General features: G+C 36.2%; 1 protein-coding gene across 4 annotated transcripts in view; it reads left to right on the forward strand.

Moving 5' to 3' along the window:
• Positions 1–273: 273 nt before the first annotated feature.
• The window catches only part of rdgA (retinal degeneration A), a 102,074-nt gene continuing 77,231 nt past the window's right edge, over positions 274–25,116 (forward strand). For 2 of the 4 annotated variants that reach the window (XM_028302254.1, XM_028302255.1), the window contains exons 1-3: positions 274–363; positions 4,558–4,701; positions 4,878–5,611. In XM_028302254.1, coding sequence (XP_028158055.1) covers positions 274–363; positions 4,558–4,701; positions 4,878–5,611 — 968 coding nt within the window. Of the gene's footprint in view, positions 364–4,557; positions 4,702–4,877; positions 5,612–21,138; positions 22,397–25,116 lie in introns of those variants that run through there. The other 2 variants (XM_028302257.1, XM_028302256.1) reach the window with 2 other exon arrangements.

A 25,116-nucleotide genomic window follows, 5' to 3' on the forward strand; every position in this document is an offset into this window, starting at 1 on the left:
AGTTTAGAGCCAGGAGAAGGACATAGGATACTTTTTATCCCGTTATTTATTGCCATTAAGGCGGAACAAAGTTCGCCGGGTCAGCTAGTTAATAATAAAACTAGTTTTGAAAAAATACCAGTGCGCATGGATAACCGTTTAATGAATGCGTTAAAATAATCCAATTGACTATACAGTGGTGGTGAGGGTGCGTGTGTCGCGCGGCGCGGGCGGCGGCGGCGGGGCGGGCCGCCCGCGAGATGAGGCGCGCGCGCGCAGCCCGCCCCGGCCGCCATGCAGCGCCTGCGAACCACCTTCAAACGCTCGCGCACGCCCACGTCCGCCGACATGAAGACGCAGAGCAGCCTCGAAGTGCCGAAACAGGTAATTTGGTGTTTATTTTGTGTAGCTAGAACCACAGTGATTCAAGTCTAAACTCTATCTCATGTGATATGCACTAAATAATTGAAATTTGAAGTTACATTTATATCTTTTTACGAATGTTGGGCAGTAGTTGGATCAAAAAGTGAGATATTGTGCTATTCCGCGCTCGATGGGAGGCTTAGGGGCTTACTACGTCTAGCTGTGGACTGCATTTTTTTTGTCAAAATAGTTTTATTGGGCCATTATTTTATAACAATAACACTGTTTTAGAGGGGAGGCCTATGTTCAGCAGTGGACGTCCTGTGGCTGAAATGATGATGATGATGATGAACACTGTTTTAGTGATTCAACTCACAAAAACCACTTTAAATACATACCATAGTGGATTATGATAAATTAAAGTATTGTGTTACTGTCGAAACAAATTTATCACACCATCATGATCACTGTGGTTCTAAGCTTGCTATTTGATTTCTATTCAAACTATTATTTTATTTTATAATTTCTGGGCTCTCTTCTCTGAAAATATGCACATTTTAATTTTATTGAAATTAGTTTAGTTACCTTATCAATACTCCTTTAAATGTAGATATATCGTAGGAAGGATACCTTGAAATATAAACGTTTTAGGACTCTCAGCCTACTCAGATTTCTGCGTTCTCAAAATTTATAAACCACCTTCACAAATTCTGATAAACCATCATTGAATTAATGAACCTGGCTTTATAAACCAATTCGTGAAAATGCTTTCTCAAGTATGTTTATAATTAATTTCTAGAGAAAACCTTCAAGGTATGTAGGTTTTCTTTCTGTACCTACTATTCTATACCGAACAGTTTTCAACACAATGAAAATTATAGTTAAATTAAATAATAACGTTGCCTTCTTTCTGACACTTCGAACCAGAAACTTTTAGACCTTTTGGATAAATTACTTCATGAACGTCTGTAAAGACGGAGGAAAAGTTAATTTCCGTCAAAAAAATTGCTTTCTTGGCCCCGAAAACGACTGGTCTTTGTTAAAATATGATAACATCAAAAGATATTAGGTAAATAATAGCGTAGCAATAAATTTTGCTAAGCCGTTAGTAGTAGTTATGAGTGTTATAAATTAACATTTTGGGGGAAAATTGTAGGCTGGTGACGTAATAAACTATGCACACAACAGTTTAACTTTTTTATTAATAATCCATTTTTATAACAAAGCGTTCTACTTTAAAGGATTGTATCTAATCAATGTTGAACGTTTAATACGCTATATCCATCAAACCGAGCTAACTACAGTTTATGAGTTGTTTGCTTTTACGCCTACAAAATAAAACGCAGCCATACGTTATGGACTAACTGCGCTTTTATCCGTTCAATTGCACTTTGCAACGCTATTTATTTTTACTATCTAGGGTTCGCAGTACCCTTTATGTTTTTACATAAAATATCCCCGCTTTAGATATCAACATCCATCATAAAATGGAAAATGTTTACTCCTTTTCACATAAAAGTATGAAAGTTTTCACTTCTACTGATATCATAATAGATCAATCTTAAAAATTGAATATTGAACCGCGTAGCGAATATTCCAATTCAATAGACAAGCAAATAAGCCCAAGGGGCAGTTTGAATTTCAGAAATATAAAGCCTAGCGTACCTAATATGAAATTGGTCGAGCACATGAAACCGGCTTATACAACCCAGCTTAGCCAATGTTCGCCATGATTGTTCAAGCTACGCCGTAGCAGCGTAGACTCGTAGTCCTACAAAGGCGCCGTAGCGTAACTATAAATTGAAATATTGTGTGGAAAATACAACAGGCAGCGGTGCAATGACGTTATGTGGGGCTACCAAGAGCTTACTAAACAGGAATTCATTGTAATGTCTGCGTAAAGTAGTAGTAGATAGATAGATAGATAGATAGATAGATATTTGCATCACTTTACTTTGCTTACAGTAGTACTTTGCTTATGTTTAGCTTCTTCTAAGTATTATGTATGTATTATTTAAGTGCATTTGCTGCAGGTCGAATTATGTTAGGAGCCATTTCTTGTAATGGAATCAAAAAGCTGTATAGCAGAAAATTTCTGTGAACTCTGCTCTACATTAAGTGGCTGCTTCCGAGCTAGCTGCCGCCGCAGGCATGCTGCTAGAGCGGAAAATAAAGTGCAGCAAAACACGCTGCCGTGACAAATGAATTGAATGCTGGCAAGCGGGATAAACAAAATTATCATTTTAAATTATCACACTGTTTCAGGCTTAGAATCGTGTACCGAATAGGGATGTTTCATGGGTAAAAAAGCAAGAGTTTTAATTAGTCCGTCAGTTAGCTTATCAAAACCTACACAACCCGTAATTTTCACTTTTTAAAAGGCGTGCCANTAAAAGCGTGCCAAAGTTTTGAAGAAAAGGCCCATGACGTCAGTGAGTGCGTAAAAGTGCAGCACTTTGTGACGTCGCGCGGAACTTCAACGCACTATAACTGTGTAATTAATTATTTGTTTATTTTGTATTTTTATACTAAAATTGACGGACTAAAAAATTTTTTTTAGGAAACTAGCCTATTGGTACGAATTGTCGTTGGTTCTTGGTTTTATATCTGGAGTCATTTAATGTTGATTTCTGTAATTACAAATAATTTCCTATTTAATTCCTTTACAAATAAAAATATGTCCTAAATCTATAAAAATAATTATATTCTTTGTATATTCGCCAAAGTAGATTGCTTAAATTTTCATTTTATGATAACGTTGAGAAACCTAAGAAAATATCTGTTTAATACATTTTAAAGACTTTAGTACAAGTTTAATTATAAAATAAACTTGTGTTATACTTAATTAATAAACCAATTGTAAACTTAAACCCAATGTGAAGGTGGTTTATGAAAGTTTATTTGCAATAATTATACTTAGTTTAGTAAGTAGGTAATTTTCAAGGAAAATGTAGGTAATTGTCATAAAACATATTGTCAGTTAAGAATTCGCTTGAGTGCCTCCGGGGGAACATCATACTTATACAAGTGTTGTATTTCTTGAACATTTTCAACTACTAGTTACTACTTTGGGTATGCTAAGTTTGTATAGTTAGAGCCAAACTACTACTTTGGGGATTTTTGCCTCAGCAATTCTCGGAATTCGTCTGCATAATCACCCAAAAGCAGTGGAATAGGTAGTTAACATTTAGCAGATTGTCTTGTACAGTCACGGAATGAAAAGGTTCGTCAGTTTTCAAATTGATTCCTTCACCGAATCGCGAGCACATAATACCTTTTGAAACTATGTTACAGAATAATCTCGAGTTAGAGAAAATAATCTTTAACTGTTCGTTGGTAAAGTTCAAAATTATTCAGATCAAAGTTGTTTGACGATTTATCTTGTCAAGAAGATTATTATGATTGATAAACTAAAACCTTCTTGTTGGTTCAACCTGCCATTATTATTTCTTTTAAATAAAAAAAATCTTGTCAATTGGTCAATGTCATCATTGCATTGCACTGATGGGATAGAAAAATAAACAAGCAAAACCTTATTCGTTAGCAAACGTCATATTTATATCAATGTTAGCAGCACTGTTTCTTGCACTGTTATGTTGGCAGGTTTGACTCTTACAGTACCTAGTGCAAGCGAAAACCGACACTAAGGTGACGAACCTTTTCATTCCGCGACTGTACATTCACACTGAAAATAGATCATTTTTAAAAGCTGGTATTTTTTTAGATTGTATTAATAAAATCATTTTTAATATCAACATGAAATGCATATTGACACTCTAGTTCATTATATTATGGGAAATAAAAGAAGTTATTTCGTCACAAAATACGAGTCCTATGTAATAACTTACTATTAACGTCATAGGCATTTACGAAAAAGTGATATTATTTTAAAGTCCACCGAGGAGAGTAGTGAGTCAATAAGTAATAGGTCTCAGTTTAAGTGAGGTCTCATTTCAAAAGGCATTGCAATAGAACAGGGAGGCACTGTTCAGCTACCTACGCCGTTGTATTGTTTTATTTATTTCTTAGCATAGAGAAGCATGAAATACAGATAAATAAGGATTGTGATAAAAAAGAGACTATGAGGGTTTATACCTGAATTAGGCTGAATCATGTTTCTCAGCCTTTCATAATCAACTTTCCACCCTATGTTTCTATCTTTCTTATCCTAAGTTGTGTTCAGATGTTCCTTATACTAATACTCCCTCGGCGCAGGTCCGGTCGGCGTCGTTCGATGAGATCCAGCTGGAAGCGGCGCGCGGCGCCGGCGCAGGCCCGCTGCTGGCCGTGCCGCAGCCCGGCGCGCGCAGCCGCTCCTTCGACTCCGCCGGATCCGACGACTCCGGCACTTACCTAGAGGTAGGTACATAATAAACTTTACTAATCGCACTGGGTATAGCATACGAGTATGTGAAAAAAACTGAAGTACGGTTGGAGAACGAAAGTTACTTATTTGGACCCTTTGATATCTTGTTTAAAGTAATGAAAACATATTCACGTGAATTGAAATTAATTGAATTATTTATCTGTGTCAGGTACCACGTCTATGGTCCCGCCGTCGATCAGGCAAGGGAACACCGCCGCCATGCGTCCACTGCCGCCACATGGAGACATGGCTGGCCCGCCGCAGCGAGGAGCGGGTCACGCCGGACCGACCCCTCGCCTCGTCCTCCGCCGAAGACGACGACGACGACGACGAAAGCGAAACAGAATCTCCCCGGGTGCTCCTGGCGCCACCGCCGCCGCCCCGGACCTTCATCCCGCCGCCACCGCCGCCGCAATCGCCGCCGCCCTCGCCCGGCGCGCCGTCTTTCGAACTTCAACCACCCAGCGACGAACCACCACTTCTACCGCAAAGAAGACGCTCCATATCACGCCAAGAAGCCTTCTTCGTGGAGCCGACAGGCAGTTCGCTCGAGAACGTCCGCGCGTCCGAAGAAGGTGCAGCTACCAGTACCGCACGAGATACCCTCGTCTGTGACATATACTTAGCCGTGCCCGAACTCAAACGCGACCGCGCCGCGTCCGTTGACTCCTGCTTCTCGAAAGTGTCCGGCGGAGCTCGAGCCGAGGAAATAAATGGAACGAACAACTCGCTGACCGTGCCCGGCACGAGCTTGCGATCGCGATCCGTGGACATTGTTCTGCCGACGGCGGAGCAGTCGCGCTACAAAGCGCTCGCGCTAACATCGGCGCAAGTTCCGCCGCAGATACAGCACCAAGCCCCGGAGGAGGCCGCTCCGACAGTTCCTGCTCAACTAGAAATCAGGTCAGTCTGCATGAGACTCAAACAATATTTTCACTCTAATGCGGCGCTTGTACAGTGTCTATGATGGACATAAATTAACTTTGTGAGCGGGATTACTCGTACTTTGTTTTTTTATCAAACAATTTTGTACCGTCCTAATTAAAATATAAAGGAGAATCAATTACAGCTCTTAATTTAGGGACGAGAAAAACAGGTTTGAATTACAGAGATAAAACGAAACCATAATTAAAACTGTAAATCGGTGCCTCAAGTTCCGAGTAGGGACGGTGTGAGACGAGCGTCACGGGGAGGTTTATTATTTGATGTAATCAAGTCCTCACGCGACAGGCTACACGCTTATATCTTGCTCAGCTGTGTTATTAACTACTAGTATACTACTTACCGTGTTATCAAGAGAACTGAAATTAACTCCAATTATTTATATCTTGTTTATTTCTTTATTTCTATAAGTTACCGATATGTACTTTATAACAACTCCCATAAAAACTGCTTATGTTCGTTTCGTTTTATTTCCCTTATTTTCACCTTTAATTTTATCGTGTTAATACTTAACTGTTTACGTTCATAATTATTTTACAGCGCTCACCTTCTCCGTCCGTAATCACCATGGAAATAAAACACTTTTGACGTTGCGCGATTTAATTTCGAGATAGGAATTTATTAGAGTTGAAGTTGGTGTAATACGCCATAGCTGGTAGGGGTACAGTGTTGCTCTTCAAAAGACAAAGTTGAGGACAAAGTTCCGTTTACTCGCTCTCTTCTAGCCGGTGACTTCAATTAACAGTTTACTTGTGATCCACTCCACTTTCCAACTAAGGGCTATCAATCTTTGGAAGAAATCATTTGTTTTCTTTCGAGACTTTAAAGATTGAATGTGCAGATTGTAGTTGGAATCTAAGTTAGAACCTTAAACATTAATATTTTATTAATCAAAACCATTAAATAAGAGTATTTTAAGAAAATATTTTACTGTAAAATAACTAATTAAAGTAAACTGACAGAATTTTTGGATAAAGAAAACTTAAATTTAAATTATAGCCTTACATAAAAAATAATTGAGAGAGTCTTATATCAGAACTATTTATTCTTAGCAAAAAATAGCACAAGTAAATCGGTAAGAACAATTTTTAACATTTCAATTCATTTATTAAAATAAAACTTGCTTTAGAAAGCAATAAAATATGGCATCACCCAGTCCAAAACTTACCCTATTTGTAAAAGGAGGACCACAAATAATGTTTTCTTTTTGTCCGGGTAACCATCATAGCCTAGATCGTTAGGCGGAAGCCAACCGTGTTTATCGTACGAGAAATTGATTATACGCAGCTCGCTGAGCCGTTAATGTTAATAAGTTGGCTTGCTAATTTTATTTCATTCCCTTTTGAGTGATTAATTAGTGTTTGATTAGGTACACTTAAGTATGATTTATTAGATTAATACTTGTACCTAATGGAGCCAAAATAAATAACGAAAATCGGAGTCTAATAAAAAACATGGTCGAAATATTATAAACATTTACAATTAATACACATAATACAATTAAATAGAATATTAATGTTTTAAGTTTAAGTTACCAAATATCTAAAATTTTACTGGGATTGAGCTTAACGTCCGGACTCTTGCTGCCATTTGCTGCTAATAACCCCTCATTTACGAGAGGTTAACTGTTTTTGTTAGTTATTAATTGCTCGTTTTTTATTGGTGTTCAGTATATATAATGTAAATATTTGTTTTATTATGGAACTATCTTACTAGTTAGTTTATCATCACTTCAAAAAGAAATACCCGCATTCAAATAGAGAACACCCTACAAGTTTTAAAATTCAACTCCTCACTTCTAGTTTCCATATTGTGAACTATGCCTGAAAATGACGTAGTTCGACCTATATACTGACAACTTTTCTTTCACTTTAGCCACCACTGCACTGCTTGCTTGTGTGAGACATTCTAGATTTAAAAGTCTGAGAAATATTGTACTTGTATTTTCTTTGTCAAATAAAACCCCTGTTTGACTGGAATCGATCGCTTTTAGTGATAAGCCGCCTACATTCCATTACAACGAATTGTGTTTCTTGTTATTGTAAGATTTGTGAGAAGTAACAAGTAAGAGTATTTACCATCAATCTGTCTTACATTTACCAGTCCCACACAATGTGAAAGTTTTTCCTGGAAATAACACTGTAATAATTGTAACAAGCTCTTATATTTAATTCGTCGTATCATAGAAACACAGAACACAAATTAGTGCTCATATTAGCTATTACTTTAGACCAGCATTCTTGTTATTATTAATCTAATAAATACGAAAAGAAAAAACTTCTTTCAGGAAAAATCACAATCCCTTTTTAAAATTGGTTTGTTCAAAATTATCAAGAAGTTGATTATAAACGTTTGGCTTTCATTTTCGGGGAAAAGGACCATCTAATTAAAAAGAGAGTTTATTTAGTTCTGGATATAAATTGATTATTCTAGTATTTGTCCTTAACTCTATTAAATCTATCTTTAATTTTTAACAAATCGTTATTTGCAATGTTAATTAATACGATTGACAATAACCACGTTTGTGATAAACCAGAAGGTTAAAAAGGTATGTCATGAATCCAATGTGTTTAGGAACAACACTTGTCATTTTATGACACCTTATTGCTAAGTGACAACCCAACAAAGTAACATTTTATCCTCTTCAAGTCGTATTTCTCACAGGAAAAATGTGGACAGGTAACGTTTTTATATAGGGAGTTGTATATTGCCGTGGGCAACATTTTCTATTTAGAACAACAAAGGCACAACTTATTAACAATTCACTTTCATCAATCTAAGACGTTTTACGGAGAAGGGTCTAATTAGAAAACTTTAAATCATATTATGGAAATTAATTATCAGCACGAATTTTCGTACTTTTATTATCTTTTATAACCTAAGTATAAAACTTTGGAAGGAAATGTGGCTGTATTTATCTAGATTTTATTTGAATGCGAATCTTCTTTCTCGAGTTAGCCAAATACGGAAATAAATCTTCTGCTTTTATGAGTTTCGGATAATGTAATTTTCATACTCGTAGTAACTCAAGGAAAGAAAACAGTAACAATTATACAAGGGTAATTAGGTAGACATCATATTATCAGTGAATTTATCTTGTTTTTTAAAAAACAGTTACTCTCCATAAAATATGTACTAACTTTAAAAATATACTCTGACACCGACATGCCTTCGGGATGTAATTAAGTGCAAACTAAAGCAAATGAACAGTTAATTAAGCTTCAGTTTACAAACATTCGTCATCTCGTTTCACCCCGGCGATATTTACAGATAAATAAACACCGAATAAAAGAGCGACAGCACGTTTAAATTAACTAAATAAGATCAAGAAAAATATATTCCAAATATCCCATTTACAATGTCGATTTCGAAAGACCTTTATAATCTAATTTGGACTCCTTTTGGAGAAAAGTAATTCCCGACCGTGAGTACTTGTTTGAGTAAGCATTCAATACCTTTAGACTGAAGGTAAGAAGAGTTTTAAGCTCTTTAAAAAGAATGCCAATTTTTCTCGAACGAAATCCTTGCGAATTTTTATGTAGGTAGGTAGGTATTTCAGAAACAATTTGTGTTTTGTGCTCATTTAATTGCGATTCCTTTTGGGTCGCTTCGCCTCCCTCTTGTAATGGGACTAGGCAGGCACTCTTTAATGTAGATGCTGTTTGAATCTTATCAAATAACCATTTAGTCTGTAATGGCGGCAAACATCTTTACCTACCTATATCTAGGTAAATTCCTAATTGTTCGCTTAAAAAATTAAACCTACGCCGTGTGTGCGTAGGTGATGTTTATTGTGTAATTAATTGAATATCGTTTGTCACTGCTGTCTGGACGGAATTAAGTGAAGCAGAAATTAGGTACTAACTAAAGGAATTTACGACGTCATCAGTTAGTGTGGGTCCCGCGGGTGAGCGGGAACGGCCGCGCGCCATGCGACCACTCTGACAAAGTGGGCTCATGGGCTGTAGAGGTGTAGTTTGCTTTCATATTATAACGTACGACTGCGACAATGCTAGCAGCAAATCTAACAATTTAAACGTTAATCGGCCACTATGTAACAGACATGGGCATCTATTATAATTATGTCGCTGTATAATTGTGAGCTCAGCATTTCAAAATAATGTAACTATGTTCTATAAATCTTTCTTAACCTAACTACGGAGCTCACAATCTCACGCGTTATTTATTAACTAACGAAGGTCACAATTTTTTTCATCCACCTCTCGTTTGATAGCTTCCTCCTTAAAACGTCAAGTACTCCACTCCCTTTTGTTGTATAGGGACCTTTTGTTTTGTGAGGAAAAATAGGAAAAATGCATTACTTACACCTGTCGCTGTGACAGGTTATGTGGGACTCTTTTGGCAGTTGACAGCAAAGCACCTGTCACTCTTCAAACACATTTACTGAAATTTCTGCGACTACCTACATCTTTCTAACAGTCATGTGACGTGACCATAGGACGTGGTACCTAAATGTCAACTAGGTAGGCTCTCCCTTTGCAATTAATATTAAACTAAATAAATAACTGTATAAAAAAAATCCAATTTAATTCACAAATAAGACAGCCACATACTCTCCTAACTCATATCTCAAAAACAAAATGAATAAATTATTACTATGAAAAATAACGCTGAAAGCAATAGCTGCTTAAGCTTTAAGCTCCTTAATTTCCTTTTCCTCTAAGTTCATAACAGTAATCCTATCAAGAGAACTAGAAAACGTTCGTGAAACAGGCTCCATTTTGCTAAAGACCTACCGCGGAACTTACAATTACGTACGAGCTTACCTTTTCGAGCGGTCGCTATAAGCTTAATTAATTCCTCAAATTAAACTGAGATTTTCGCTTGTTACTCTATAATTTATTTAGATCTTAGATGAATGCCAAGACAAGTATAAATATACGAGTAAGTACGCACTACGCGTCTACGGAATTTAAATTATGGAAATATAAGGGCTCGTGTTTGTTTATTTTAAGTCGTATTCACTTTGATGTAAATAATTTTGAAATCATATTTTTGTATGTTTAGTATTTTAAGTTTTAATTAAAATTCAAATTATTTATTTGTTCATCTAATATTATGCAGAATTATACGAAGTGCTTGAACAAATACCTATTAAGCTTTAGTCTACTGGACTTGCGTATGACGCGGCGTTAATAAACTTTAATAAAATCTTTTAATGAGATTTATATTTTAATTTAGATAACAAGCATCTTATTCTAATTCGGATCCGAACTGGCATAAATTAGCGGAGTGAGAAAAATTGTCATTCACAGGTTCATCTCGGTTGTCTCTTAGCAAAATTTAATTTGCGCTGGTCGTTGACTGCGAATATTAGAGAAGTAGTGCTGTCTGGTGTAGTATACCAAGTCTTGAGGCTGAGATTTTATGGCCAATAGTCAAACAAATATGTCGTTATTATTATTATTGTTTTGATATATGGTTTTAGACACCTTTGAAGTAAACTGAGAACTCATTATGGACGATCTCATTCTACACATCTAAAAGCATAATAAAAATACATTGATCCCTATGGAAATGAAAACGATAAAAAGTCTCAAGAAGTTTCAAATTCTCGCTGTTTATGAGTCAACTCGTCTTTTCTTTTGTCTTATCATTAAGAATATGATGTGGTTTGAAAATATTACAAACCAGGATTAATAACGACGACATTAGATAGAAATTACTTAATTTAACGATGTGACTCAAAGTAAATTAAAATAATTTACTCGAAGTAAATTATTTTCCTTTTTGGAATGTTGCCATCATTCCAGCACATTTTCAATATTATGCATATTGTCATCACAAACAACGAACCTGCAGCCCTGTAGAAATCGGGGCATGGCGATCCCCACGTAAACCGGAGCACCTGGCAACACTGGCGCCCGTATTATGCGCCCCTGATTACGCCACGTCTGGCTGTGCGGGCTGGAATAGACAATGGCGTATTGTTACATTGCCCAAGCGTAAAATTCGCCGTGGAAATTTAAAAAAATGCCACCTACATATTTTGTTTAAGAGTAACCTTCGTCTACGCTTCGCTTATTTATTTGCGGCGTGTTTTGTTTACGGGATCAAAATAAGTCCCTGAAAATAGTGTAAAATATTGTTTACTTGGGCTTTTAGACAGACATTAGTCGTAGGTTTTATTTCGCAATCGCTTCACTACAAAATAGTGCCTGTATACCTATCGTGCCGACTTCAAAGACCCTAGAATGATAAAATAGAATGTAGGTAAACTTACTTAACGGGAACGAAATTGCTAAACATCCTTAATCAGTTCCCTGAATATTTTCATAGCAGCATCTTATTGCAGGCTTAATTACCTTCATTGTTAAAAAAAAGAATAATTAGCTGCTTTTAGAGTTTTCAGTTAATAAAGTCTTACACTAGGGTTGCTACAACCTAAAAATAGTGAGGAAATAGATAGATTACCTTACTTTACTAATAAAATGTCGGTGCTTAATAGACGTCTAGCGATAAATCCCAGCATAAGACGCTGCACTGTTAATTAAAGCTGTTCTGAGGTTGTGCTAATGAGTGTCGTGCTGAGAGATATTTTCAGCACCAATTTATGGTCTTGGGAAATTGCATGGCAATGTTAAATACACGACCTTTAGTGTATTTAACACACCGCTGGTAATATATGGAGCTTGTTGATAGTATAAATTGAGGAGGTAGAGTCAGCTACAAAGACTTGTACTTGTTTGAAATTTAAAAAAAACGAACCAAATTAGAAGTCAGAAAGTATTAATCTTAGTCCTTATTTTCTTAATAATAAGTTTAACGTCCTTCTAAAATGAATAAAGTGCTAGTGCCAGAGAACTAACAATTTTTTTATGAAACTTTCAAAAACTTTTTTTTTAATTTTATACTTAGTGATTTAAATAGAACCGAAACTATCTCCACATAATAGAACTTTTTTATCCAGGTAAACTCGTATCGATGCTAAAAAAGAATCTACGGAGTTCCTCGAAACGAAGAGCTTAGAAGAAGTTTATAATATCATTAAATAAAACGGCGAGAAAGGGTTCTTCAAAATACCCACGGGAATGAGAAAAACGTGATAGACCAAACGTGCAGACGTGCGAATAATAATAATAATTTACGTGACTTTTTTAAAAGAGGTACTACTAAGTTTTCCCAGAAAAAGTTCCTTTTATGTATTCCAAATATAATTTATAAGTAGGTATGTTTAGACGAACCCGGAATAGTGATGGATAAATATTTTGACAATTGAATTCGAGGGTATTAGAAGCAATGAAGGTACTCTAATTTGCTTAATTTATTTGCTTCGATGAATTCTTTGCTCCAGATTCTAACTAAATAAGCTTGATACACGCGCTTACTTTATTTCAAACTTTCCATTATTATTTCTAAAATGTAAAATTATTTCTAAATATTGTGAAAAGTTTGTTACAACATCAAAACCATACAGCGTAAATAAAATTACATTTATCATTCTCGCCATACATATTTTCCTTGGAATAATATTATTTCGGCTCTTGGTTATGAAGTTGACATGAAACAGTATAATGCCCAAGGGCGCAATCTACGGACGGACAATCAGAGTTTTATGCTGACTGCTTTGTCCAAGCTGAAATAGAACGTAGCTCAAAAATTTAATATCCCGTAGTGCTTTTAGCAAAAACTCGCGTCTTTAATCAATTTGACTCTCGTGCGGAAACACCGCCTCCGGGACAATGATTACAGTTTTATGAAAGCATTTTCTCGTGTAAAACACTTCAGCGTAAACAGTTTAGGGAGAAATTTGCTTGAAGACACTGTAAATTTCCGGAAATCCTGTATTATTTTAAGAACTCGGAGGTCCCTCTAAATCAGCGTTGCCAGTTTTTATTTTCGCCAAGTCGGGACTTTGGTACTTTTTGAGTGAAAATAGCGGGATTCTTCCGTCAGAAGCGGGACATAGCAAAAAAACGTATATAATCAAAGGTTTTCAAATATTTATCTTTTTATTTCACTTAAAATTACGTTTACGTGACAAAAGATAGCAAAAGTAGCCATAGAAAATGTATTTTAACAAAAAAATAATATTTTAAATCAGATTTACTCTATCGTTAAATTCGTCTTTAGAATAAAAAAAGATAAATATTAAAAAAGTTTTATTCTTCAGAATAATATGGCGTTTCAAACAATAGTCTGGTGAAGTGAGTGTCTCTCTCCGAAAAGCGGGACCGAGCCTGTCCCGCGCAGGACATTTAAATTTGATTTAAAAATCGGGACGTCCCGCCAAAATCGGGACGTCTGGCAACGCTGCTCTAAATATACGTCGAAAAGTTCTTTTTAGACGTTCGGTAGAAAATTACACTACCTACTACCGAATAAAATAGCTTATTTTACTCTTGGGAATTGCGCGACTTGAACTGGACTAGTTATGACTACAAAATAGATCCCAAAGGATATGCCCTATGCCATAGTTTTTGATGTCAAACTAAAATAGAATGAGCGCAGGGTCGTGGGCAGAAGCCAGCTTATACAAATAACATTATTTTAATTTATATCGCCCCAGGTACTTTAAAAGCTAGCTGTTTAATCAGGTAAATTACATTACTTTATACTTGTACAAAGTTCGTAGATCTACCAACAAAGTTGTCCAAGGTGTGAGAAAACGTTGATTTTAAAAAAAAGAAATAACCTACTTTATTTCTTTTTTTAAAAATCAACGTTTTCTCATTAAAATTCATCGAATATATCTTTTTTATTACAGAATAGATGTATCGATATTCATAAAAATACTTTAAAGTGGAGAATAGCTGAATTTTCGGGGGTTCCGTTTCAAAGGGTGCCAATGGGACCTTATACATGTCTTCAGTTCCTATCTGGCAACCTGTAGTTTCACACCTAGAAATCACAATTTTTCGCAGAATATACTAAACTGTCATAAGTATAGCTTAGGTTCATAATAATGCAATTGGCCGCAAAATTGTTTTGTTATTTTAGTTTTTAAGATAGTTACTGAACCTCCATGTGCGTGTCCGACTCGCTCTTGACCGGTTTTTTAACCAATTAACAAGGCCAGTATTTTTGCGCTACAAAAACACGGCGTGCCAATGTATTTTGCAACTCTAGTTGTGGGTCAGAAAATACAACGGTGCGCTGTGCATTTTACATTTTTGCTCCCACCAGTTTTCTCGGTTGCGTGGCAGTGTTGTCACGGTGTTGTTGTTTAACTTTGTGCCATATTTATTTACTCATACGAGTGCCTATTGTTTTACTGTAACTGAGCCGCGTGGATTACTTTTTTGGAAAAAAATATTGTAATATTTGGTCTGTCCGTGTATTTATTGTTGTAATGCGGGTTTTATGTTTAGTATGATTAAGATAGCTAATTTCTTAAATAAAAAAAATCATTCACTTAAACAACAGAATAGCTACAAACAGTTTTCCCAAAAAATAACCATACTGGGTGCTATAAAAATATCTGAAAAGTTTGCATTGGTTAACTCGTAGCTACGAATTTAACGACATTTGCCTAAATGCTACATGTTTTCATCCTTACAATCGGATTTTTAAATGTCAGTACCTCATGTGTCATGTGTAATATCAATTAACTTCCGTAATGCTATATAGTTCACGGCCAAATTATTCACCTCCATCCTGTGGTATTCTGGCTGAATTTTTTGCCTCTACGTGTAATATATTTCGCGCTTGGCAAGGTGCAGCGGCGCGCCGTGCGGAGTAGAGTGCCTCGGGATGCAAGCCATAATGGACTTTAATTATGTCATAACTTGCTTTCGCATGCTGCTTTGCCTGTGTAGACTTTCATCTGTCACAGACAGTCTTTATAGAGCGCCAAAAGCCTGTGACTGTCTCCTAAGGGTAAACAAATAGGTTAATTTAATTTTGTGCTTTTGTTAACTTGTTCCTTACACCCTACCTAATCATATTCATATTATTTATTTGCTCACTAAGTGTAGGCACATAAGGGCCTATAACTAAATACAGTGCTTAAAACTTAGTAAACTAGTTGAGGTAATGCAAATCTTCTGCAAATTATAAAAAATCAAAATCTGATTGAATTTCTGATCAAAAAGATGATTTTATTAATATTAGTGTGTGTTTATGTTTCGTTATGAACTTTACTGTTATTTTGATAAACTCAACGTGTACGAAACCGCAGGCTCAGCTAGTTTCTAATAAAATTAACGCGCAGCAAACTTGTCACTGAAGTGCAGTCCACGGGAAAACTAGTTAATGTAGCTCATTACTTTTCAGCTCAAATTATGCCTTTTACTGCATATTTTAACTCTAGCCTTATGTGCTTTGCTTTGCTTTTGCCGGGCGGTAAAGCTAACGAAGTAAGCAGTTAAGTAGAGCACATACGAACAGTTTAACTTTATGCAGTATGTGTTACTTAGTCATAATTAATTTATTAGTCGAGCAACTTTACTTAATGCAGAATATTTTGTACAAAACACGTACCCACTAAACATAATTACTAACTTTATAGACACAGTCTTATCTAAACTTTCATAAATAGACTATGCCTGAAATCTGTAAAACGCGAAAATTCTTTAATCTTATTATAATCTTCCGTGTTTATCTTCGAGCATTGCTTTATTAAATGAATTCTGTAAATAGAGTGGTGTCCTAAAGTGGTCGGTCACGCGCATATTTGTCTATAAATAACGTTTATCACTTGGCAGATGTTCTGCGATTGCGGCGCCGCGAAATGTCGCGACGCACGCGCACCTCCCGCGTATTTATACCGCTCTGACGGCGATTGACGCTGTACCTGCTGGGATCGATCACCGATCTACTTTTGACGCGATCGCTTATGTCTGCCGAAGCATTGATTACGAAACACTATCAATATAGACTAATTGGAAGGGTATTGATTATTTTAAATTCACATTCGCTCACCTATAAAGCTTTCATTTTCATAATGTACATTCGTGTCAACCAAAGTCGGTCGTTGTGGAAAATCCGCTTCCGGCATCCAGGTGCTACCCGCGACCTTCAAAAGACCATCGGTCCATCGAGTGGGAGACTTGTCTACACCGTGACTTTTCTGGCCCAACGGCCAACTATCAGTGCTATGAGCTATGATGCCCTGCCCCGCCATAAATGTGCTCACCAGTAACGTTTAGGTATACCCAATAGTGATTATTCTGGTCCTAATATACGCAATAAATAAATTAAAAATAAAATTCGTATGATCGGTTTTTGTTTTCTCAAGAATTGCAAATAGCAGCTTAGCGAACAATGTTAAAAAATAAGTCTTGGTAATTAGTTCTACAGGGTGGAATTTTGTAATGCCACCTCCAGGGAAAGTACTCTTATTACTGTAGATAGAAAATTTTACTGAAAGAAAACATTCCTTTATTTTTGAAAAGAAAAAGAACTGCATTCATACATTTTCGAAAAATTGACGAAAATTCACTACCATACCATACAATTTTCTGCACATAATTAAAGCAATGTAAGATTTCATGGTTTTTCTTTCATTTGATTTATCAAGTTTGTTAGAGAGATTTCATCCTTATACTTAACCCTAACGATCGATGCAATAAAAATACAGGGTGTATTTTTTAACAGATTTTAGTTTTTTCGATTCCCGGGTGTGGCAAGCTAATTTTTGGAAATCTTTGAATGCAGTTCTATTTATTTCCAAAGATAAAGGAATGTTTTCTTTGAGAATTTTTTTCTATCTACAATATTAAGAGTACTTTCCCTCCAGGTGGCATTACAAAATTCCACCCTGTATATTAAATCTCACTGTATATGTAACAAACAGACAACGTCACACCAAAATATGATTATTTTAAAGTGGAAACTTTACCTTCAATTAAGCTAGAGTTAAATTATCTACTTTGGTATTCTTAATTACTCACACACTTACTTTAAAAATAGTTTACCTACCTATCGACATTGGACAAAACGATTAAGGTAGTAATTGGTTTCTTTATGTCATAAACTAGTTCATTGACCTACGTTTTACAACTTTAAAGAATACTTTATCTTAAATATAGAATCTGAAGAGAATCTCGTTTGTAAAAGTAAACTTTTCACCGCAGGTCGGCTAAATTTCTTGGAGGGCGGGTATTTGCATATCTGCGAGTTGGACGTTATTTTAGATTCAAGCTAAAGCGTAAATAGTAATCAGCTATTAGGCAGAGCGCAAATGATCCACTCACGACTACCAAATTGGATTGCTGCACAGGACAACTTGTGATCGTTATCGATCTTGCTACAAAAATAAAGTTTTATTGTCACTAATCACCTTTAATTGATAAGTACCTACACATAAATAGATTAAAGTCAGCTGGTTTGGTAGGGGTATAGGTTCGAGTTTTTCCACCCATCGTAATTGTATTGTAAAATCAGGACCTTAAATAAGATACGGACAGCTTATTTTGTTCCCATACTACCTCATCAAGCTATTATAGGTACTTGTGTCATACATAATATTTCCTTAATTGGTTCGAATTACTATTTTATTACATTCTATAATACGCGTGCGTACGACCTAAGCCCACAGAAAGCTTTATTATGGTTATAAACACCACCACACGATTGAAGTCCATTTAATGAACTGCTAAAACGCGAATTAATCGTAAAACTCCTTCTCTTTTCTAATATAACTGACTTTAATATTATACCCTTTAATACACTAAAAACAAACTAAATAAAACAAGATAAGTTTACAGGGATAATTAAGGTATCAAGTTGTTCTAATAATATTTGAAAACTATTAATTAAGTAAATTATAAGCTACATTAAACTTTGCTCTAATAATTTAGTCTTCAACAATAGGTTTCAGCAATTATAATAGTAATAGGATAATGATAATACTAAGTAGTATTTATTAAATCAAACTGAATTAAATATTTTAATGGTCTCTACATTATTTTATTTAGCATTAACTATGCTTATCACTATCACGTGTATAATTATTAAGGTTAGTTCGGGACGACGATTTTTAAATATTGACGCGAACTCTTTTTAATTAATAGATTTTTAAGATGTCTTTTACCTAGGTACGTGTAGTCTAAAGTTTTAAATACACATACGTATATCAAAAGTGAACGGAAACAAGGCGGTGTTCATAGTCACGGGGCTCGTAGCCGTATACGGATGTAGGTTCCCAAAGCTTGTAGAATTTCCAATTAAACTTTAGGTTTTACTTGCGTAGCCAACTTATGTAGTTAGGTAGGTAAATCAATTAATTTTAACCGTATTTTGTGCTTCGTGAAAGCGATATAGGTACTATACGTTGACATTATTAAGTGTACTAACATTACGTAGTTGCTTATGCAGGATGAAAGTTTGATTCCCATGAATGTGAATTTCCGCGATATAATGCTTTTAAAATATAAGTATTGTCTACCTTTGTTTCTATGACGTTTATTTAAATATGTATAAGCGGAAAAAATTGACGTTAAATTCCCAGTTGGGACAGTCGAAGCGGAGGAAAATAATTTTGCGAAGTGGCATAAAAGTTGTAGGCTTTAATCAATCTAAGTATCCAATAGTAATATTATTGAGCCTTGTCAGATACCACATTGATTCCTAAAGCTCATATTTATTTATTCTTTGACTTTCTTTGTGCAACCGTGCGAAGCCGGGACGGCCCGCCCCACGGTTGCAATGGAATTTCCAGGCTTTTCTCTTCTATAATATGCATGTAAATAAATACCTATAACCCTTCCTCTTGAATCTCTCTATCTACTAAAAAAACCGCATCAAAATCCGTTGCGTTTTAAAGACCTAAGCATACATAGGGACAGATAGCGGAAAGCTGCTGCCACAAAGTTGGTACATAAAGCGAACTTAATGCCATTTGGGTATTTTCTGCCAGTTAAACCTTTGGAAATAAAGACATAAAGTCTGTTGTGTACTTAGATGTTACAGCCTTGAACTGCCGATTGTCTAACCATGACCAAAAACTTGGGTACCTACCTCTACTAACTATGTCAAGCTTTTTTTTGCAATAACCGTGTGTGCTTGTCGTATCTCGTCACGAATTCGTAATATTGAAAGCTGCGGAATATCCTTAAATAGAACATATCGTTAAAACATTAAAGTTCAATTTTGAATCAACAAGTTGGAAAAAAAGCTGTTCACTGAAGCCAGCCGACTCACGCTCCAGCCATTAGTGGCACGAGAAGGCGCCATGTAATGAATGACTCGTTTATACAAATCTATTCTGAAGCTTACTTAATACATATTGAGATACTTTGCCTCTACAAATCGCTTTATAAGTAAGTTTATTAGAAGTTAATTAACTTTTTTTAATAAAAAATATACACTACTTTTATATTTTATCATAGCATAGTAATAGCTTTTAAGATGTGTGCTAGCTTATCAAAAATAACATAATTATATTATTTGTATAACATAATCATAATTACCATGTAGGTAGGTTTCATACGATTTTATCCCCGTTATCCTTTTACGCAATTGATATCCGAAAAATACCTACATCCAATTATGGGGCTGCTTAGGTCATATTAACAGGAAAGTAATAACCTAATTATTACAGAGTTTCGTATAAACCTTTCTTCATTAAGAGATATCACAGCTGATTGGTCATAATATTTTCCTTACTAAACTATTTACACCTAAAGCGTTAGAGTTGTATTTTGATTTTCATTTAAAATTGATGGGCTATTATCAATGCCATAATATTATAGGTAGCTAGTTTTGAATAACTGCAGATATTTTGCTTTGATTACGAACCAATATCACAGTTCACTTTTCACAGTGACGTCATGTCACCTGAAAAAGTAGCCTATACGGATGGTGGGATACGGACAAAGGATCTTTTGTTTGGCGGACAATGTTTAGCTAAAACTAAAATATCAATATCATGCTTCAATTTTAAAATAATCATTTCGTCATAACAAACTTTTACGGTTTGCGGTTAAACAAAGGAAAAGTTGTAAAGGTATATTTGCGGAAACTCTGACAATATTAAAGAGATAAAATGTTTCAGGAAAACGCATATTATCTTTTGGCTCGTTAACTCTTCATACCGTCTTGTCATAAAATATTTAAAAGCTAAGTTAAGCTCGCCTCACTTACCTACCAAGTTCAAATAAGTTTGGTGTTTTCTCTTCCACGGACCATTATAAACAAGCAATGTAAAAGGGATGCTGAAAAACTAAAACTTTACAAACACGAATAGAACATTTATCTCATTAAAATGTAGAGAAAATCCATCAAAATCTCTGTAAACATTCGTATCTACACAAAACATTGATGCCTTTATCACACGAAGCGACGACGGCCAAAAAACTAATTTAGTATCCAATGGAATACTTATGTGTAGTATAAAGGCATAAAGAGACGCAAACAAAATACATTCACGTCAAAAATAACTGTCACTAATTTAAAACGATATTCAATGCGCGTGCGTGTTTTGTGTTCTTATTACATTTAAATGTTGTTGTTCGGAGCCAACTAGAGTGCGGTTGGTGCTCGGTCCTCTTTCGACAAGGTAGCAAGTGCTCCATGCAGTCCCTTGAGCATTTCTATTTCGGCGCGAGTGTCGCGAGACGCGGCGGCACGCGGCGCCCGCGCAAGTGTTAAGGAACTTTAGTTCGCGCGCATGTTCCCCGAGCCGAACACGTCTAAACAAACACGCGTAGTATCCCAAAGAACAGTGCAAGTGATAAGTTTTTGTGCTAAACTATGCCAGCTGTTGACAATGGAAAACGTGTGTTTTATCAAATTATTATCAGAATCCCATATTTAGTACACATTTTGTTATGTCACTCACAGATTAACCTTATTGACATTTGGCCATGTTGTTATCCTACACTTTTAAGGCTTTTGTAGAACTGGTTTCTTTATATGTATCTGGATTGCTCTACTTGTATCTCATATTTTGATGTGTAGTAACTGTTGAATGCCTAACAGGAAACAGTTTCGATGGGACCTTTTGTATTCTAATGCACAACATCCTTAAATATTAGTATAATTAGCTGTCGTCTGACATGACTCAGACAGACGCGACTCACACGACGATTATTGGATTTGGAATAAAACACAACTAACTCTACAACGCTCCCGCTGGCATTAAGTACGGGCCACCATTAGCGTACTCTCATTTTTTGTTAACAGCTGGCGCGATACAAATAAAACAAAACGTCGATCCGGCACAAACTCAGTCTGCACTGTATCTACATGTGATACCACAGGTGTGATATCATCACAATAACCGCGTTCCCGATCCAGATAGTGTGCAGTGTGCTCGCCACAGATACCCGTGTTTGCTCTCTGATAATGTCGGCAGAACTGTGCGAGAACATTATGCCGTGAGTGGGCATTTGCATTCTTATCACAAAGCAGACCACGTGCTTCCTACGCTCGACGCGAAGACAGTGCGGATAGTGATGGTGTGACGTCACTCGCGAGGCATGTAGAACATTAGCCAATTAGCGGAGTTAATGGTGAATAGTGCGCGTGGTTCGAGTGTGCCGCGAAGTGCGATCCGCCGACGCGTCGATATGTTGTTGCATGGTGGCGAGGCAGCGAGAGGGCCTGTACAACGGAGACGCTCAGGTCTCTGCGGAGTTCCATGCTGTCGTGGGGGAGGGGCTCCACGGGACCGTCGAAGCCCGCGCCCCTGGCCTGCCCCCGCGAGGACGACAGCAGCAGCGAGCCGGGCAGCGACGGCGAAGCCCAAAGCTCGCTGCTCGCGGGCGCCGCCGCCCTGGCTCGAAGACGACACGCCATAAGGATCAAAAGGAAATCTAAGATCACTTTCAGGATCATAAGGTCGGTTAATCACGATCAAAGTAAGTCACACATAACCACAATGCCGCTTATGCATTGAGGCTAGGCTAGGGGCCCCACAAAGGCGGCCCGAATGTTATTGTTAGACAATTTAGGTCAATCAATGAACAAGTCAGACCGCAACTCGTACTGAGTTACGATTTAACTCTTGTTTAGGTAGTTATGGCACGTTTGTTGGTAAATCCTTTCATAAAGTTAATTGTATCCATGGTAGAATGAAAAAATATACAACACAATGAAAACTGCGTTAGTATCACCGTATCGAATCCACTTCGCGTCGTAAATCGTGAAATAAATTGGCTTCTGAGCCGTTGTTCAATCAAAACGTTAATATACCGCGCCGTATAGAATTTAGTTATGGCTGAACGACATCCGCAGAATGGTCCGTTCAACATTCCTTGCACGTAGCGCGCCGCAACAGGTACGGTCCCTAACGCCCCGATCTCTATTATTGCCGACGTCAACTGAGCAAATGTATTTAACAGGGTAAATGAACGGGTTTGTGGTCCAATTCAAAACAAACAACCCAACATTGATTCGCGCTATACATTAGTGTCACGCTTAAATGGGGTCGTTAAGACATGTCAGTCCGGAATCTACACTTGAATAATTCTGTTAGTTCTGATATTATTGTTTATGGACGCATATGTTATGCACAGTTGAGTGGTTGTCAATAGGATTTACCATGTTATTACATACATACAAGGAAGTCATATAGTATGNGTAGTATGTTAAGGATAGGTAAAATTGATATTTTACAAAGATACTGAAGTGGTTATGATTACATGAAAGTAATCATTTTTCATTCATGTCAAGAAAAACTTCGCCAATACAAGTACTCGTAAATCATAAATTTAATTCAGAATAATATTACCATAATATATTCTCCAGCAATTTATCAAGATAAATATTACTAGCCATTGGTAAGTTCCACAACAGTATTTAACTTAAACGGTCGTAGTTAGTTGGCGCCCGCTGCTAAAGTAGGCATAAGTAATAATTATACTCCAGCCACGAACTTTGTTACCATTGGCTATAAAAACTTTTCAATTGAAGACCTATTTCTTGAAGCTACATTCACACAAAACGTGATTCAATGTTTTACGGAACACGTGTAACTGCAATAATGAATTGAGTTCAGTCTAGTCTAAAGTATCGAAATATCGCCTTATATCAATATCAAATCAAAAACAATTCTACCAAACATAAGTTATACCTAAGCTTTATGAGTGAGTGTATTAATAAAATTGCCCGGAAAAAGGGTAGCCCAAATAAAGAAATATTTAAATAAATATTTCAAAACGAGTTGACTTATAACTTTTATATAACTAATCCATCATAACGTAGTCAAGCGACACACCAATCGTCAAGTTCTCAAAGAAAGAAAATCTAATCTTTCGACACGAAGACAACGGGTTTTACCCGGGGGCGTTTCCCAGCCCTTTATAATAATATGGCTTCAGATTCCGATTTCTGAAGACTTATTTGACTCTACAAGAGAGCTCGAGTCGACGTGTGAACTTTTGTGATAGAAAACCAATTTTCTTTGCTTACATTATCCCTTCGTGAAAGGCATCATAGTCAATTTTATCGTCGTAAAATTTATAAAATTTAGAAGACCCGGAGATTTATTTAGAATTAATTTCGTTTAAAGTATCTTTTTCGTTTTGCATTATAATTAACTGTTTTGGTTTTTCGTCAAGTGTGTAAATATCATACCTAAAAGCACAACTCGTAATAGATAAGTGAAAAGTGTTATGAGACTCAGTAATGTCTATTAACATAACTGATAACACACAACACAATACCTCACTTTACGTCTTAAGGCATTGCGGTATTGTGAGTGATGAGCCGATATCGAGCCGATTCCTCTATTTACTAGTTTCTATGAAATAGAACAATATACTGTGTATAGAGTGTGAAAGTATATTCGGAACGTAGATTTTCACACTATGGTAAAAGTTGTTTGTACAGCATTTTCAAGAAAATGGCGATACGAGTATTTATCTTGTTCGTAGCAGTGGCCCGTGCAAACTACAAACATTGAATCAGTAGGTACTTACTTAATTCATAATAATTAATTACTGAATAAGTAATACGAGTACAAGCTAAAGTAACTTGGCATTGGATACGTCTCCATACCTGTCATGCGTATCTCATTAAATGATCGCAACTGTGGTATTGATTGGCTTTGCCCCACACATAATAACTAAATATCCGGGCAAATGGTATACGAGTACATACGAAAGTAACCCTGTATGTCTGTCTGTTACCTTTCACGTTTAAATCACGAAACTGATTTGGATAAGGTATCCTGGAGGTTGTGATGCACAGAACAACATAGTATAGTTTTTATCTCAAAAATATCCTTGACCAACTTATATTGTTTTGTGTTAGCGATGTGTAAAAAATATTGTTGTTCTTTTGTCAATAATGAATATATTTTTGACGAGTACGATAATTTATGTGACAGACCAAAATTCCCACAAATGAAGCCGCAGGCAAAAGCTAGTATCATAAAATACACCTTGCAGATTTAATTGAAATTCGGTGTGACGAGTTCGGTCTGCTATGAAATGAACAGTGTTCGCGTCGCTGCCAAGTTTTCACAGACCCCGGTGCATATCGTTTGACATTTTAATCCAGTCTCACTTTAATTAACTTTCAAACTTTTATCTTCCTTTAGGCGACAATTGAAAGAT

This window comes from Ostrinia furnacalis, unplaced genomic scaffold, assembly GCF_004193835.3.
Source record: "Ostrinia furnacalis isolate ACB-3 unplaced genomic scaffold, ASM419383v2 OfSCF1098, whole genome shotgun sequence".
NCBI classification, from domain to species: domain Eukaryota; kingdom Metazoa; phylum Arthropoda; class Insecta; order Lepidoptera; family Crambidae; genus Ostrinia; species Ostrinia furnacalis.